This window comes from Pezoporus flaviventris, unplaced genomic scaffold, assembly GCF_033815535.1.
Source record: "Pezoporus flaviventris isolate CSIRO_AGI_PZ_B2104156 unplaced genomic scaffold, CSIRO_AGI_Pfla_v1 ptg000002l, whole genome shotgun sequence".
Classification (NCBI taxonomy): Eukaryota; Metazoa; Chordata; class Aves; order Psittaciformes; family Psittacidae; genus Pezoporus; species Pezoporus flaviventris.
In genome coordinates, this window is record NW_026892550.1 from 31392263 (window position 1) to 31410647 (window position 18385).

Sequence of the window (18385 nt, forward strand, 5' to 3'; positions counted from 1 at the left end):
CCAGGACCTGTGACCTCCCTCCCTGCCTGCTCTCCAATACTTGGCTTTCCATCCTGTCTTGATGAAGTTTCCTCCTTCCTGCAGGCACCTGAGCAAATAAGATACCACCTTTCCTGCCCACAGTGAGTTATTTTTCTTGGTGATGGAGAGGAAGGATATAGCATGCACATGGCATCTTTGCAGCTGCCACCAGAGTGTTAGGAAAGAGCAGAAAAAATACTTCCATTGCGACAGTGTGGATCAAGCGTTATAGCCAGTGCAGGAGCTGGGTCTGTGGAGCAGTCAGCCATGGGGTACGCTCTAAGGGAGCACAGAGCAAGAGGTGATCAGTGATAAGCAAATCTGCCAGCAGAATGGTGATGTTTCCCCCATTCCTCCTAGTCCAACAGGGCATCACAGATATTCTTGTGGAACAAGAGGCACCATTTCATACAATTAAAAGGGTAGGTTTTGCTGTCTAACTGTCCATGAATCCAAAAAGTCTCTTGCAGGGATCTGTGTGTTTTCTTGCTTCCTATCTGTTTTCCAAGCCAAGAGTCTCAGGATTTTATTTTGAACCCTTAACCCCTGCACCTCTGAGAATGGTGATACCCACTTTTCCTTGTTTACTAATCCAACTTTAATTACATGGTTTGCTGTTGGTTCCGAAAAAGATCTGGATATTTGCATAGTTTGGGGTTATCAGAAACAAGGCATGTTAGTTCTGCTTCCACAGCATCTGTGGTGAGATTCTCCTTCTCCTTGTGGCAGGAGGGAAGTGCAGTGGGCAGAGGTCTGCCTCCCCATGGACTGCAGGAGGGGGATTCCAGGCATCCTGAGTAAAGAGCAGTTCAATTGTCTGTGTTTCAGTGTCAACCTTGCATTTCCGAAGTACTTGTGAGAGGTGAGGCTAACAGATTTTCTTACCCAGGAAAAGTCTCTATCTCTCTGATGAGTTTGACTTCCAAGCAGGGCTTTACTCAGTGCATACAATTAAACCTTTGAAAGGGGCATCCACAGTGGCATAGCTGAAAAAAGTGATCCTGCATGGAAGATCCTGTATGAAGGCAGAATCTGAGCTGTGACCAAGTGGCAGAATTTTGCTGCAAGTAGTGTTCCTTAAAAAAAGATCGTATTTCCTTGTATCCTGGAACAGTCTTGGCACAGGGACAAACACAGAACTCAGTTCTCTGAATCCTAAAATTAGCGTATGGTCTCATTTCAGCATATCTATTTGGTCACACAGGGTGATAGATGCTTTTCTGAACTGCAGCAGTGTTAGCAAACAAAGGGAGTACTTAAAAGTTTATCAGCAAAGCACAAGTACTAGATAACTTTAAAAAAATAATGATTGTCAGTTCTATATTTGCAGAGAAAAGAGAAATAGATACCATGCAATGTTCTGCACATGTCCTCTGGGGAACAGATGTTTCTTCACAGCTCTGGGGTAAGGCTGTGACCTACTTCACAAATGTCCCCTGAAGTATCTTGCCCACCTTACCTTCTCACAACCATTTAGAATATGTCCATGTACTGACAAATCTTTTCACTGGGTACTCTACGATGAGGAAAGAATTGTTTTTTCAGATTTTTTTTTTTTTTTTTTTACTTTCACATATTTTTTTTAACTATCCATAGGCACAGAGTAGCTGTGTTTTCAGGATAGCATTTGTGCCTTTTGGTTATCCCTGTCAGAGGGAGTGAAACTGAAGGGAAGAGAACATCTCATACTGCTCAGATATAATGCCTGCCATGCTGTTGCTTTCACTTTCTCTCTACAGCTGCCGTAATGCTAGTGAAGAGCTCTTCATTCTCAGAGGTTACACTTTCTGTATGGCACGAGAGTTACCTCCATCAGGGAGAAAAACAAGTCAGACTTACTAGAATGTTTTGCCAGAGAGCAGGGAGGACTACAAGCTCTTTACTGAACATTATGGAGTAGAAATATTTGTATGTATGTATAGATGCAACCGTTACTTCTGTCTTTTTCTAATGTGTCTTTAAAGATTAATAACTCTTGAAAATAACCAATATTTTTCTAATATCTCTAAAAATAAATGAGTGGTGTGAGTTTCATTTTGAAGAGTCCCATAAAGAACCTTAGAAAGATACATCTTCCAAAGAAGTATAGAGCTGAAATTGAGTACAGTTTATTGAATCTAAAGGATGCTGTGGTGACAGCTACCTGCTCAATGCCCTTTGTGTGACTACTCCTAAAAATATTGCTGTATCTCTGTTTCCCTCTTTTTCACTGTTACAAGTCTTCTTTCAGCCATGTCTATGGAAGCTGGCTTCACCCATTACTGCCAGTGTAGAAAGCTCATTTTCAAGTGCAACGTGCAGTAGCAGGAGTGGTGTTACTGAGTGGCCTCCTCGCTGTCTGTGTGTTCCTAACTGGATTGTGCTGGCCATGGCTTCAGCAGATACTGTGCTGTCTGCCCTCCACAGCACTTCCTCCGAGTCACGTCTGCAGGGTTAGGACAGTTTATAGCTTGTCCAGGGGTAGCCTCCACTGTTTTTTTGTGGTATCAAGTTGCAAAAAAAAAGGCTGAACTGACAGCAGGGCTAGCACAAATAGTGCAGTAAATAAAACTTTGAAGCAGGTCAAAATAAGCCCCCTCCATAAACCGTGGCATCAGCTCATGGGCCATGTTTCTCGTATGGGGATTAGCTCCTTGCCGGCTCCCAGTGGCCTCCTCCTCCTGGCAAATGTTGTTGGGGTCTGTGTCTCACATGCTTGGTGCCTGTTTGGGAATTATTTTATTGATGTGTTAATGTCTGCTGATATATTAAGCTCCTACTACTGAAAAGGCAACCGCCCCTGCCTACAGCCCCCTTTAAGAAGGAGGTAGGTGATAAAAAGAGAAGAGGGAAGTGTTATTTGTGGAGCTACCAGCCACTGCAGGAGGCATGGTTAAAAATTGTGGTTCTTAAAGATTGGCTGTCTTCTTAAAAAGGTCTTCATAAAATGAATTCCCGGCAGGTAGCCCTGCTTCTGTCTCTAAATGAGCTCCTCTTTTCTTGTAGGGCAGAAATATGCTTTCTTAGGTCACATCTTTATTGGCAGTTGACTGTGTTTCTTGGTGATTATTCTTCCCTTCCCCCACCAGGGGACAGTGATAAAAACCAGAAGAAAAAACAGGGATTATTTTCAAGTAATGCCAGAAAGTTTGACTCCAGTGTGAGTCTCTGGGAGTGTCAAGCATTGTCCTATGTTCTCCCAAAGAGATGCTGAGTGTCAGTATTGTCCAAGTTCAAGCTGTGGACTAAAAGCACAGGAGCTTCATTCGTGGTTTTGGATTAAGGAGTTCCTCTCTGTCCTACCCAGCTGCTCCTTCCCACTTCCATGTAGGAGTGCTCTCCTCTCTCAGTTGTGGTGTCACATGTGTCTTTGAGTAGGATGAGAGCCATAGTCCAGATTCAAACAGACAGAAAAGGCTTTCTGGGAAAAGGTGTTACTTGTAAGGCTACTGAACTCCTGGTCTTGTTCACAAACCTGCATGTGCAAATAGTAGCATTAGCATGCAACAAGATTTAGATGGGACTGAAGGGTGGAGGTGATGGAGTGAGAGGTGCTCCTTTGCCACTGGTAGAGCTGGAGCTGTGCTTTCTCCCTGGAACCCCAGCTGGCTCTGCTCCTCTTCCCTGAGCATGTCCATTGGTGGCCTTTCCAAGGTGGAGGAATATGGTGCCAAATGACCCACAGCAGGTATTAAGCCAGTTAACCCAAGTGTGAAGGCTCAGGCTGTCAAAGGTAACCAAGTGTCTGGAGAGATTTGCTTAGGCCAGCAGATGGGTACCCATTGCTCAGAAGCTCACAGTGGTGGTGAACCCACGTGGGATCTGGATGGCTTGGCAGCTTAGAAGATGCTGGTAGAAGTCCACCTGTCCTGATACAAAAAATACAGACAACCTTATGTAGCTGCTTCTATGTGTAAATGTGCAGGAGAAGTGCAGTGTTAACATTGACCATTGGAATGGGAGATAGGTGCCTAGGTACTCCTGGTTTTACAGCCTGCTTCAGAGTATAACTGTTGATGTTTCATTCTCCTTAAAAGGACTGACTGTTTCTGCTTTCCTTTCTGCTGGGTAAACACTAGACGGAGGCTGGAGCAGGAACTTGGCGTGTCTGCTGTTTTGTATGGCTCACCCTAGTTTCTAGCTTTGTAGGTTTGTTTTATAATTAATGTATTCTGTTGGAGGATGAAGCTGGTTTGATGTTATGTGAAACATCAAGCTTAAAACTTTACATGTCTTTGCTGCCTGCTTTGGAGAATTTCAAAGGTCTTTACAAACTTGAATGACTTAATGGCAGAAGGTGCTCCTCCTACTCACTGATGGATGGACTAAGGGTTCTCCCACCTGCATCCATCAGAATAAGACTCCCAGTCACACCCGTTAACCCTGTTTAAGAACAGACAGAGGCTACGTTTAAGGCACTGCAGAAATTGGTGTTTCTTTTTGTACAGTTAAATCATCCATTTGACAGCTCTGGAGGAAGGGGAGATGTGGCATCTTCATTTCCCATAGGCAATTACTCAGTTGAGTTGACTTGGTGTTTTCATCACAAGGATGTTGGTGTGCAACGGCTAAGAAACCCCATATGTTTTAGCACTGTTGTGGTCAGTGCTGTCCTGATGCAAACAGATCTGGGGGTGTCTTCTAAAGACAGCAGGCATTATTTCTGTCAGCATGTGCTCACAGAGGAACACAGGGTGTGTTTTGATGAGCAGAAGTATGCTGTGCTTGCCCCTCTGTGAAAGACATTCCCCAGAGGATGCCCACCTGCAAGTTATTTTTAGCTGTGTTTGGTTTTACTTTCAGATAAACAGATCTTGGAGCCGCTTCTCCTTTCTCACAAGCCAGACCTCTTTTCTAGCTACCTTGGATTAATCTGCCTTGGTGTGTGTGATGGGTGTGAAGGTGTGTGCTGACAGCTGCAGGTGCTAATCTCAGAGGAGTCCCAGCACGATGAAAAGGAGATGAGCACTGCAGCATCTGTGGGTGAGCAGTGGGGAAGCCCCTGGGGACATGGAAGAGAAGAGATGACAGGCTCAACTCTACAGTTTTGGGCAAGACCAGCTTCCTTGTAGCAGCAATGTTGGCAGCTCTTTTGTCTCCTGAAATGCATTGCTTTTGCACAAAGGCAGCTTCTGTTTCTTCTGTGTTGCCTGTCCCAAGAGGGATTTGTTGCTGCTGCTTTCGAGACAACTTTTCTGCCTTCCATCTAATTTGTTCATTCACATGGGCTCTAAATTTGTTTTAGGGGGCTCATAATCCAGAAGACAACTCCCACTGCTAAATGGGAACACTCATCTATTGAATGCTGAAGATGATGCACAGCGCTTCCAGGAATGGTGTCAAAGTGCATGCATACTTAAAGATATCTTACAAAGAAACGCATCTAAGATAATCATTGCGTCTACTTGTTTCTTCCTTGAGAGATGAATAAAAATTTGCTCACTTTTTCAGTACATTGCCATTTGCATTCTGCAGCTCTGACCCAACATGTAGTAGGGGCAGATGGTACAGATCTCCCATACTCATTCTGCTGCCTAGAAGAGGATCATTGGTGCCAAGTGGAAGGGGCTGCAGTGGTGTGGTGGCTGCTCGCTGCAGCTCCAGGGGCTGAAAAAGCCGTACTCACATCACCCGCACCCAGAAGCAGCCTCACTCTTGTACAGAGAGGGGATTTGCACAGGGCCCAGCTGCTGTTGGGTCTTGGGTTTGGCTGTTTTTTGTGTCTGACGTGAACCCGAAAGGGAGCTGAGCAGTTGCAACTATTTTCTGAGCTATTTTAGAAACTCATAGTTACTGGACAGGGCTGTGGCTGGAGCACGAGTGACCAGCTCCACACAGTAGTAAATAAAATGCCAGTGTGTTTGCTAAGAGATTAGTGGGAGCATGGCTGCTGGTAAATTCTGTGAACACATCAAAGAGCCTTATTGTTGCACTCAGGTTTTAATTCCTTATTAATTTCAGGAAATACATGTCCTCAGAGCAATGAGAGGAAACTTTGAACGTTTTTCTTCCTCTTGTGCTGGGTGTGGGCTTGGTACTGCCTAATTGTTAGTCTGTCTGATGCCTGTACTCCCATAGGAAGCAAGAACCCATTTACATTTGTGTCATTGCTGTGTGCTTTCAAATACATGACCTGCTCTTTTTTTTTCTCTTATTTTTTATGTTTTAAGATCAAAGGTGACAAGAATAGCAGAGCAGAGAAGTCAAGAATGATGCAGAGAGCACAGATGTGAAGAACAAAGGAGAGAGGAAGGAGCTGAGCCTGGTGCGGAGGGGGAAAGGAGAAGAAGAAGCCTAAATGCAAGTACTTGAACATAGAAATGATGGGTTGCAGGCTGCTTAACAGGAGTTTAATGCGGTACTGTAATCTGCATCTAGTGCCAGTTGGTGCTTCCAGAGCGGTGCCTGAGATAGGTTAATGTTTTGAAAATTTTCTGCCTGAGGTTCAAGACTTTGGACTCTTGTGTCAATAATTTACAGCTAAGAACAGGGAAGTGGCAGCAGGGTCACGTGTGTGTGTAAGAGAGAGGGAAAAAAAGCCAGTTTGAGTCTCGACTGAATAATATAATGTGGCATGGTGTAGCTGAAGGGGATGTGAAGTGCTCACTTCCTATTTAAGCAGTATCAAAATGTAAAGTAGCAGCTAAAAAATCAGTGACTGGGTTGATCAGAGAAAGTTGGAGGGAAGGGTTCGAACGACTCAGCCAGAACCATAAACTGAGTTCAGCTCTGGGGTCCCCAGCACAAGAGGGACATGGACCTGTGGGAGCAAGTCCAGAGGAGGTAACAAAGATGCTCAGAGGGCTGAAGCACCTCTGCTCTGGAGACAGGCTGAGAGAGCTGGAGTTGTTCAGCCTGGAGAAGGCTTTGGGGAGACCTTAGAGCAGCCTTCGAATACCTAAATAGGGCCTACAAGAAATCTGGAGAGGGGCTTTTTACAAGGGCATGTAAAGGATAGGACAAGGGAGAATGGCTTGAAACTGAAAGAGGGGAGATTTAGGTTAGATATTAAGAAATTTTTTACTGTGAGGGTGGCGAGACACAGGTGCAGGTTACCCAGAGAGGCTGTGGCTGCCCCATCCCTGGAAGTGTTCAAGGCCAGGTTAGACAGGACTTTGAGCAACCTGGTCTAGTGGAAGGTGTCCCAGCCCATGGCAGTGGGCTTGGAACTAGATTTTCTTTAAGGTCCCTTCCAACCCAAACCAGTCTGTGATTCTATGAATTGCTGTGATTTAAAATGTATTTTTCATAATTTTATTTAAATTTGTGGGACAGAATCAGCCATTTAAAAGCACTCTCATTAGCAGGTGCATCATTTTAGCTAGCACAGTGATGCTGATGCCTTCTGCATGTGAATTTTTGTTACAGTTTTTTTCTTGTCAGAAAAAGGTCTTGTGCAAATGCGGGTACATGGTCCAAAGAGGTCTCTACAGGAGTGTAATTATTTTTCTTTGTGGCCTCTGGTATTCTGCCTGTATCTGCAGACAAGCTTTTGTGACTATGATGCATCTTCTTCAGGTGAAGGTTTTCCTAATCCTGGCATAGCAGAAGAGTGTTTTCTGCCATAGAGAAAGCTTTATCATCTCAGTTACTCTTTGGGGAGGCTCCAGCACAGATACAGAGCCACTGTTACAATTTTTTTATACCTGCAAAGCTGTGATAAGTCTGTACTGTGCAGAGATGGGGGAGCTGCCTGGGAGTTCTGCCTGGAAAACTTGTCCCTTGTTCACTGCAGCTCCTTCCGAGGTGACAATGCCTGTCGAAAGGATGCGGATGCGCCCCTGGCTGGAAGAGCAAATCAACTCTAACAGGATACCGGGGCTGAAATGGCTAAATAAGGTAAGGGGGGGTACATGCACATGCATGTGTTCGTGTGCTGAAGAGGGACTTTATAGCAGTGCCTGAGGTTTAGATGGCTAAACCAGCTCATTCCTGGTTTTCAAAGGGGTGACACAGGGAGGAAAGGCAAAGCTGAATGCTTCCTGCTGAACCTGTTCCTCCAGCCTTGCCTGCCAGATCTGAGGCACCCTGTTTTGGCCTGGTGGATCTGTGGCTCCTTTGAAAGCATTTTCTAACTCTTTGTTGTTGGAGCGAGCATTTCTAGAGACTCCACTAGGTTATTTTTTTAAGCTGGGAACAGATTGCTCACCAAGTAACGTCAGAGGGATGTGAACAAAACGCTCCTCTGAGGTGGAAAGCTATGTTCTGTGTTAGACTGTGAGTTGAAGCAATGATCTCGTGTTTCAGGCTTGTGTGACTTCTCTGATATTCCTCAACCTGGGAGAAAATGGGGTGACTTTTCCCTTGCCAGACCCAAACCTAATATTCCTGGTCCTGAGCTCGTGCTGAGAGCTCTAAACACTTGGAGATCACTACTGTGGACTCCAAAATGTCAGTGCTCAGTTTGATTTTTCAGTTGTCTCGATAAAACCAGGGAGTGTATTTGAGACTTTGAACTGCAGTAAACCCTGAAGTACTGCATATGTTATGTGGTATGCAGGAGAGCAATTTGCCACACTGAAAAGCATGAAACAGTTTGGGCTACAGAGGCTGCTTTATTATCAAAATGGGTGGAAGTGCACACAATCAGGTGCAGAAACAGGAGGTGCCACTCTGGTTAAGATACTCACCCATTTAGTCTGGTATCCTCCCTGTAGTAGTAGTTGTGGTGCTCAGGTGTTAATTTTTAGAGCTGAAAAATGGCAATTAAGATTACTGCTTTCAAAGCTAGAAATATTTGTGACTATAAAATTTTCAGGAGCCCTTTAAATTTCAGCTACAAATTTTGTTTCTCAGGAACTTCCTGCATCAGCGACTCTCACGTGCTGTGGCTGGGTAAATAAATATTGCTTTATCCATTCCCTAGTTAGCTGCCCTGTGAATTTGAGTAGGTCTTTGTTCTTGCATAATGGGGTCACAGATGAAGAGGAAGAAGAGATCAGTTTTTGCTGTTGTCCTTGTAATTTAAGTCCCACATTTCAGGTCCCTATGGATTCTTGTCCTCGAGTATCTCTACTTTGGTGTCAGGTCTCTCCTGCTGACAGCCCATCTCTGCCATCCTTTGTTGAGCGTTCCTGCCCAATCCTGAAGTAATTTCTCTGTCCTTAATAGGGCACAGTATTTCAGATTTGAGCATACTGCTCTTAAATATTATATCATCTGTAGGTTATGTTCATGTAACCTCTTTCAGTACACCCTGGGAACATACTTTCCTCTTTTGCTCCACAGTGTGAAAACACTGCTGCTGTGCTAAGGGCTTCATTTTGACAAGTTCGGCCCACCAGCCCATAAAGGCGTTTTGCAAGGCACATCATGTTGGTTAATGTTCGTATGTCTCTGATCTTGTTACAGGGGGTTCTGCTTTCTACTTCTGGCATAAACTGTTAGCATGCAAGAATCTGTAGAAGATTTTGTTTTTAGCATAGTCTATACTGACCAAGGCTTTTCTCACAAATAAAGTATTTTTAATTTTTTATTATTTTGTCTAAAACAAAGCGCTGGCTCCTACCAGGAAGAGAATACCAGGCTAAGTGGCCTGCCTTGACGTTTAGTGAAGTTGGATTCCCCACTTCTACCCTCTGATTTGGCGTCATTCTGGGTTGTCTTTACTGTGCTCAGCAAGCTAATTGCACTTCTGAGTATTTCTGTTTAAAAATGTTTAAACATTCATTCCAACAATGAATCATTAAACCAAAAATATTTCTATTTTTGCTGTAAATCCTGACCATAAACAAAGCCATGCATGGAATCAGTGATACAGTGTCATGTGTATCACAGCCTGTTCTTTACTCGGAGAATAAACTCTGGAGTCTGTAGGATTTGGGAGTTTGTGTGTTTTAAACAGAGTTTGGCAAAGGACAGCTCACAGTACAGAAGAGGTGGGTCAGATTAGCAAGAGAATGGCACTTGTGTGTGTGCAGCTTTTAAGGAAGTAAGATTTAAATACTGTAGAAACAAATCACCTGTCTGGGTGTGTCACCGGCTGTCTCAGGGGAATTTTTCCAAACTGAGAAAGGAATTAAACCTCTCTTGGTTAAAAATGACAAAGTGGGTACAGGTGAGTCACCTAATTCCTTCCCTGACTGTCAGTTGATCACATTATACCTCCTTTGTGCCCCCTCCAGAGCAGACCTGTCTCTGTAGGGTTTAAAAAATAAAGATCTGTGCACCTCACTGATGAAAATGTTATCCTGCTGGATGACATGAGGGAGGAAGGGAATTTCTTTACCTTCCCAGAGAGAGAACTGGGAGGTGTGAAGGAAATTACATGGTTCAGTAGAGGGCAGAGGTGGTGTGAGGAGGGGGATGAGAAGTCAGTGTTCCTCGTGGAGCTGGAAAAGGAAAATAGAGTGGAAACATTCAGAGTAGCTGTAACAAGAGTTGAGGGGCAGCCTGCTGCTTTGATGGATGCTTGGAGTACTGCCCTCCAGACAGATGCCGCTATTTGAAATTTGTCCTATGACTTTGTAGCTAGTATGTGATCTCATGCTCACTCACCTGCTTGGAGCGTTTTACAATGCTAGGGTTGCAAATGTTTGATACTACTTTCCACTTCCTGGCTATTTCTAAGAATGTGACACCTTCCCGTGTTGATGTCCTCACTGGAGATTGGTAGCAATTCCTGTTACACTGCAAAAGCTTTGTGGGTTGTGCTTTTGGCTTTAGGTGTGGCTAATTTTTTAATGGAAATACGAGACTGCTACACAGATATCCAGTGATGGAGTTCTCTACCAGGTGGAACATGGTTTTCCAAGGCTTAAGAGAAAGCACTGATGAGACTTTTCGTAATAAGAAAGCACTAACTGAAGAAGGAGATGGGTAAATGTTTGCTAATGTATGAAATCTTAATTAGTATTTGTATAGAAAGCATCTAGATGAACTAAAGCAGAACACATAGCCACTACAGTCAGCAGTCTTGCAGGGTTTCAGAGAAGATTAGATGTTTGATAGTTGATAAGAAAATCTGTAGTGTCTGTATAGATAAGTAAAATTATGTATGTATTATAAGATCACAATGCACGTGGATTCTCTTATTTTGTTATTTATATTATAATTAGTTAAATGTCCGTCCGCTTCAAGACATCTGGGATTGGGAGTAACGTTCTGTAATAACCAGAAGCACTGTAATGAGCACTTAGAATGCCATTGAGAGTGTCCTGGCACCTTCCTTTGAAGCTGTAAATACGGTTGCTGATTGCAGGATGCTATGTCTGGAGTCTTGTTCAGTCTGCTAGTTCTTATAGAATTTTTTCAATTATCATATGGAATACGAACCCCGTGATAAAACTTCCGTAGCATTTTGTAGCATTGTTCAGTCCTCTCCCTGTCACCAAGCATGAGAAGACTTTTTAATCTGGTAAATTCTTAAAGTTCTTGTTAATAGAAATAGTTTTCTTTGGAAATATGATTTTTTTCCATGTTCATTATACTCTGTGGGAGAGCAAAGGCAATGAAGTTATTCTAGCTCTGATGAATACAATAGTGCTGTGGACCACAGGATAGTGGGGTTGAGGCTTTCCTTAGACCAAATCTGCTTGGGGAAAGAAGAGAACATCTCTATAGGATGATTTAATTGTACAGCGGGGGAAGAGTAAGGAGGCAAAAGGCACATGAAAGAAGTGATGGGAATAGATTAAGAGGAGGAATGAGAGTGTGAGGGCTTGAAAGGCAATGAGGAAGGTGTTAAGTCTGTGCTTTCAGCAAATTAAAGAAAAGATGAAGCCAAGCAAGAAGGGAAAAATGCAATCCCAAATAAGTGAAGGTAAATGAGAGAAAGGATTGAAGACAAGTATTGAAGGACAATACAAAACGCAGGAGCAAAAAAGGAAAGATCACATGGGAAGGAAAGGAAATAAACCTAACCTTGACATAAGTGAAATATTAACCAGACAGACAAGGAAGAAAAGTGGTTGTTGGAGAAAGGGGAAAGGTCAAAGGATTCATCTCACCCGACCACTGACATCTGCAATGCAGTCGTTTAAATGAGAGCTGCCTGTCTAGAGTTGTTTGCTGTCATTGGAGAGAAATAAGCTTGTTTAGGGTGCAGTTCAGTTGGCGTGGCTTAGGTGGCCTCCTCAGGAGGAGGCTACATTTTGCCCTGGAAGTGCTTTTCACAGACTGACAAGTAGATCTAAACGTGTAGTTGCAGTGTTTATAGCACAATATGCCTGCATATGAAGGCAGATAATTATTCCCCTTAATAGGGAAGAAAAACAAGTGTTGTGGAACAAAGTTCTATATGGCTTTGTAGAAATGAGCATGAAGAGTTCTGAATCAGCCCTGTGGATCAGCACACATTTGTTCTGGTGTTGTATGACATACAAGCACATCTGATGCAGCATCCATTTGGCCGAGTATTCTGTATGCTAAGTGCTGGTGGGATGAGTATAGGAGACATCCTGTTCACCCTGTGAAAGCCCTTGGTCTTCCAGAGCTGGACCTGCATCCCAAAACTATCATTGTTAAGTCACCAGTGTACTATCTTCCATGAGTTTTTCTGATCCCACTGGGAATCAGTTTATACTTCCACTACGTAAGGCATGTCCTGGTTTAACTGCATGCTGTGTATTAAAAAATAGTTTTAGAAAAAGCCTTCCTTTGGATTCCTTTAAAAGCATGTCTCTTTGGCCTGAAGTTTCTAAAGTAAAATACATTCAGCTGTCTTCAGTGCCACCCCTTCAGATGCGTGTCTGATGTTTTTTATCCCTGCTGGAGAAATGTGCACAGTTGATAGATTCATATATCCATTTGCTTGGCAGAGAGATCCCTTTCCTTTAGCATCCTAATATTTTACTGGCTGAATGCTAAATCCCTTGAATTTGCTGTGTTCCTGTTGTTGTTTAGTTTCAGATGTAATTTTTCTAATCATAAGAGTGTGCTGCCAAAAGTAGCCTTTGTTTGAATGTTTAGAAATGTGCAGCACTGCATGTTTTATCCATGTGTCAGCTTGGAAAGCTGCCAGGCTCATCATTCATGAAGGGGCTTCTGAGTATTTCGTATACTTAGGGCTGTATTCCGTGTTCTGTGACGCTAGTGGATATTTTCCTATTGACTTCAGTGACAACAGCACTGGGTTAGAAGGAAGCAAAACACTTGCAGATGCTGGAACTGTGCTTTTAAATAAGTGACTTAAAGTTATCAGAAGATCCCTCAAGTCAGTCAGTGTTGGCATTTCCTGTTTGTTTTCCCTTCCAGGAGAAGAAGATTTTTCAGATTCCCTGGATGCATGCTGCAAGACATGGGTGGGACGTTGAAAAAGATGCTCCCTTATTTAGAAACTGGGCAATTCATACAGGTATTGGAACCCTCTTTCTGTAGGACAGATTTTCACGTTGTTTTCCCTTTAAAGTTACATTTTCATTCTTGTCTTTTCTTGCACTCACACAGAAAGTGAATCTAAGTTTCTAGATTTGTGGGAGGCTAAGTGCTTTTTTCAAGGTGTGCAATACTCTCCGGCTTTATTGAAGTGCCATAACTCAGTTGCATTGAGGAACACGGTAAAACTTAGTTGATTTAAATTAAAAACAAAATTGTCAGTCAGCGAGCACACTCAGCACTTTGTAGACTCGGGCCCTTGAGCTTTATATGCCTTTTTATGGATTTGAGCCAGGCATAAGGTAAATGCTGTGCAAGCTTTTCCACATTGTTGTGCAGTCGCATCTGAGCTGCAGTGTCCTGGGTCTTTCTTGAGCAGAAACTGTTCATCGTGTGGTCTAGAAATGTGCATGGGAATAAGATCACAACACTGTCTTGCATCCTCAGCTATTGTGTAAATGTTTGTCATGGGAACCGAAGGCTGACAACTTGACGTTAACCTACACTGTATTAATTTGCCTTAGGTTCTCAGTTGCAAGTCGTGTGTGCCTAACTTTCTTTTCTTGCTTAGGAAAATACCAGTCAGGAGTAGATAAACCCGATCCAAAGACATGGAAGGCAAACTTCCGTTGTGCTATGAACTCTCTGCCTGACATAGAAGAAGTAAAGGACAAAAGTATAAAGAAAGGAAACAATGCCTTCAGGGTATACCGGATGCTGCCGTTATCTGAAAGACCTTCCAAAAAAGGTAGAGGGGAGAGTTTGTTGACATGAAAATGGTGGTGGGGACATTGTTATTATTGTGGGGCCTGCAAAATGTGCCAGTTCTACTTCTGTGTGAAGCTGAACATTTTTATCCTGATATTCCCCAGAACTTCCTAACAGCTGTATGAAAAATGGGCTATGTTCAGTTAGTTTCCCTGAGCTGTAACCTGTCCCACTGTGGTAAGATTCCTCTCATAGCTCTGAGAACTAGAAAAGTTCATCATGAAAGCTGAGATTCTGTAGATGGGGGCTGTATCAGGAAAGGGTTCTGTAGCAGTTATTATAAACTCTTGACATATTTTGGGCCCTGTATATATTCTCACATGCCCTTTCTGTGTGGCTAAATTTATGTGTGAGTGAGAGCAAAAGAATTTGGCTGCAAACGTTTCTAATTCTCAGTGCTATCTTGTATTAGAGAGATTGGAGAAATTCCTGGGGCATGTCTGTGCAAACAGTGGGGTAGAGCTGAGCTTGCAGTAGCAAGTCTGAGCTTCCACATCAGGGTCTGTCAGGTCAGAGCAGGGCAGCAACACGAGGGTCTGCCAAGGCACATGACATTGTGTGAAGGTTGTAAGCTCTGTGATTCTCAAGTCACCATGATTGCATAAAATACTTGTGCATGAATTATAATACACCATCCCCCTCAGATTACAACTGTTCACAAAAATATTTGTTGAAGTTTATTGTGATCTCTTTTCATGTTATATCAATGAACAATCTGCCTTTTTTTTTATAGCTGCAGTGAGAGTGTCACAAATGTGATGAGACATACATTTAGCTTTTTCCCCTTTTAAATATTCCCCCCCTTCTTTTTTTTACAGTATTGCTGCTTAGTTTGTCATTCTTCCACATTTTTCACCTTGATTTCCTCAGTCCTATCATAGTTCTTTTTTTGTAGCCCTTTAAAAACAAACCACAAAGCCAGAATGTTCAAGGTGAATTTTTGACTGCCCAGGCCTTAGGGGATTTAAAATCAAGCAAAGTGTGTTCTCACTTTCCTAGGAGGGGCTGCCATTTTGAGGCACCTTTTGGGGCTATTTGCTGGTGAATATACAAAGTGTGAAGGATAACTCGCAGTACACAGGACTTTAAGAAATCTTCCTCTGTTGTTGCAGGAAAAAAACCGAAGCCCGAGAAGGATGACAAATTCAAACAAATTAAGGTAAGAAGTGGCTGTTTAATAGTGCAGAGCTTGTGAAAACAATCTGTTGCAAATTTTTTTAATAGCCCCAATAGTTTATTGTGGCGGATATTTGCAAATCTCTCATGCTTGTGGCTTGGTTAAGTAGCTACAGTTACATGGGATGTTTGGGTTCTTTTTAAACGTGAAGGCGGTTAAAGCCATGACTGACGTCATCAGTTGACACAGCCCTTGTGTTACAATGCCTGGAGGTTGGAAAACTGGCAGCTGCAGCAATACATTTGCCTTTTGTTTGTCTGTGTAAGTAGAAATACAGTAATTATGGAAGGAATGCTTCTGAACAATGGAGCTACCTTTTGGAGCAATTAATTGCTGTGTGTAAGGCATTGGAAATGCATTTTCTTTTAGGCAAAGGAGAGTTCTTCCAGAGCTGCTGCTTCTGTTCCTATTCTGTCAGTCAGAAGACCTCAGGTGTAAAGCTCCTGGTGTAAAGTCACTGCTGGAGATTCCTGCTTGTTCAGAGCATGGACCCAGACTGATGTTACCTTTCCCTACAAAGCATGGTGTTTTCTAGCTTTCTTACTTCTGATGAGCGCCTCTACTAGGTGTTCAGTATTACACACAGGCAAGATTTCGTCTGCCTTATATTTTTGCAAAGGTTTGCTTTCAGCCTTCAGTAAAGTTGCTCTCTTTGGGTTGCACCTAGCAGCTGTGTTTGCTGCAGAAGGGCATGTCAGAATCCTGCGATTTTTAAATTGCTTTGAAGGAACCACTTTTTAACCATCCTACCTGGGTCATGCAGCCACATGTGCTTGTTATAACATGACTGATGGTAGCCTGTGTTTGGCCGGAGCCAGTAAACTCCTTTGGTCAGAGCAGAGCAGTGTGTGGTGCCTGCTAAAGCTGACAGTAGCAGTTTGCTAATTCCCCTCCTTCATAATCTTACTTTCAATTGAAATATAATATTAAATGCATTAAAAGCTGTAGAGGTGCTTGAATGATCTTGTCCTCTTCATTAAGATTAATCTCGCAAATAGTCATTGCTGAGGGAGTCCCAGTGATGCCTGGCAGATTAGTACATGTGGCATTACACCTGGGAGTAGGTGCTGGCGGGGTGATGCTCACAGCTTTTGGAAACACTTTCCTCCTGCTTGGTTGCCCTGAGCTGCACAGAAGCATTAGCCAGGTGATGCGGGAGCAGTGAGCTGAGCTGGCCATGCCTCCAGCACAGACAGTTACTAGTGATACCTATTACAAGCATACAGCTCACCAGCCTGTGACTGTGGCATGGCCACTTGGCTCTTGTGGGCTTTGAGCTGGGGCCAGGTAGTATTCCTGTCTGTTTCCCCTTATTCTGACAAAGGTGTACACGGGCTGGCTTCCAGATATGCCTGGATTTTAAAGCAGGGGCTCCTTCCCTGCTCAGCTACAGTTAGACTGACTATTGAATGTTGAAAGCTTTAATAGTGGAGAAGGGTGGTGGATAAACTAATGCAAATGCACATTTCTGAGCATTAAAAGCTGCTTATAATTGCTTTGCTTGGTGATGTGAATTCCTGAGATCCAAATTGTGTGTTTTGCATTGAATGTCTTGCAGTTACTGTAAAAACCTCTCTTTAGTGGAGCTGAGTGGGATTCTGCTCCATGATCTGCCTGGTAAACTGCCATGGGGCAATATCAGCAGAGGGAGAAGATGAGGATCCAAGTACAGATCTGCAAAGGGACTTGAGCATAGCAAGAGTCTCATGTTGAGCTCCCGCATTGCCATTGGTGCACCCTGTGTGCACCCACAGCAACAGTGGTAAGGGTGAGGAGCCCTGCCAGACCTTGCTGAGCTTGAGCAGCATGCTTGGAGTGCTCCCTGCTTGTCCCCGTGGATGTGAGAGACCTGGGTCTTACCAAATCCCTGCTCTGCATTAGGCAGTGGGGGCTGCAAGCATGTTTCCTGCCTCACAAATGTCTCTTTACCACTGAGCTTCTGGGCAAATGGTGTCTCTCCATTGAAAGAATGAGTTCTTGACAATGGGAAAAAGCCGTAAATGTCTAAATAGCCCAGATAAAAATAAGCTCTTTGAAACATTTCAAAGGAATGAGCTGCCTGCCTTATCCTAGATGTATCCTTTTGACTATGCATGTAGGTCCCTATTGAGACATTTTTCAACTCTGACACCTTTCCTCATGTATTTAGCTTAGGCTAGGCATCTGGACACTGAAAATGTAGGTAATTTAACACCAGCTGTGCCAGCGTCCAAGCCTCTTTGCGGATCTGGCATCATCACCCAAGTTCCAAGATGCATATTTGTTTCTGCAGCTCGAAAGGGGCTACTGAATAAACTTCACGGAAACCAAGCCTCAGCAAAGCTGAGCAAAGTTCTGCATGTGCAGCATTCCTATGGGGCAGCTGTATTTACTGGGGCATTGCACAACACCAGAGGCTCAGGGCTGCAGCATACAGCCCTAGCTGTCTCTTCAGTTGTGATCCTCAGTGAATCAATAGCAGCTAATTCTATCTTTTCCAGCTCTCCAGGTCTTTGACCTGTGGGTCAACACAGCTGGTGCGGCTCCTCAAATACCTAGTTGCCATTAATACTAGCTTTGCACATTTGTGATTTGCAGAAGGGCCTTGGGAGACTGGGCATGTGTTTGCCTCACTTGATGGCTGGGAAGGTGCAAACTTGTGTCGAAGTGACAGCTCATTTTGAGTGGATCACAGTCACAGCATGTGGCATCCAGAAAGGCCTGTCATGCTGTCCGCAGTTTTTTTTCCCTGTGATAACAGTTCATATCGTTAGTACTGTGAAGGGCTGGCACCACAAGTCCTGCGGCTCACATTTGCCCTTCTCTTGCCGAAATGCTTTAAAGCAGTGAAAATGAGCATGGTGTGGCATCACATCCAACTGGCAGCCCTGCACCTTTCTGTGGGTGTCTCTGGGTCAGCAGCAAGGTAAAACTTGCCTTGCAGGGCTGGCATAGCCGGACCAGGGTAAGAGAAGACTTTAGACTTTGTAACCGATAACCCTGTAAGGGAGCCAGTACCAGGGAGGAAGTTGGACCTGTAGATAATTCTTGAGATGTGTTTATAGCTCTTTAAAGAAAACCTGAGTTTGTGGAATTAAACATTTTGGTGTCTATTCTGGAGGGGTTCTTTTAGATTCCTGCTCGAGT

At 43.6% G+C, this 18385-nt stretch overlaps 1 protein-coding gene across 7 annotated transcripts in view; it reads left to right on the forward strand.

Moving 5' to 3' along the window:
- The window catches only part of IRF2 (interferon regulatory factor 2), a 42115-nt gene that overhangs the window by 11646 nt on the left and 12084 nt on the right, over positions 1-18385 (forward strand). For 3 of the 7 annotated variants that reach the window (XM_061474382.1, XM_061474368.1, XM_061474378.1), the window contains exons 2-6: positions 6171-6304; positions 7747-7839; positions 13195-13294; positions 13886-14062; positions 15195-15241. In XM_061474382.1, coding sequence (XP_061330366.1) covers positions 6299-6304; positions 7747-7839; positions 13195-13294; positions 13886-14062; positions 15195-15241 — 423 coding nt within the window. In that variant the 5' untranslated portion in view covers positions 6171-6298. Of the gene's footprint in view, positions 1-6170; positions 6305-7735; positions 7840-13194; positions 13295-13885; positions 14063-15194; positions 15242-18385 lie in introns of all 7 variants that reach the window. The other 4 variants (XM_061474393.1, XM_061474401.1, XM_061474411.1 and 1 more) reach the window with 4 other exon arrangements.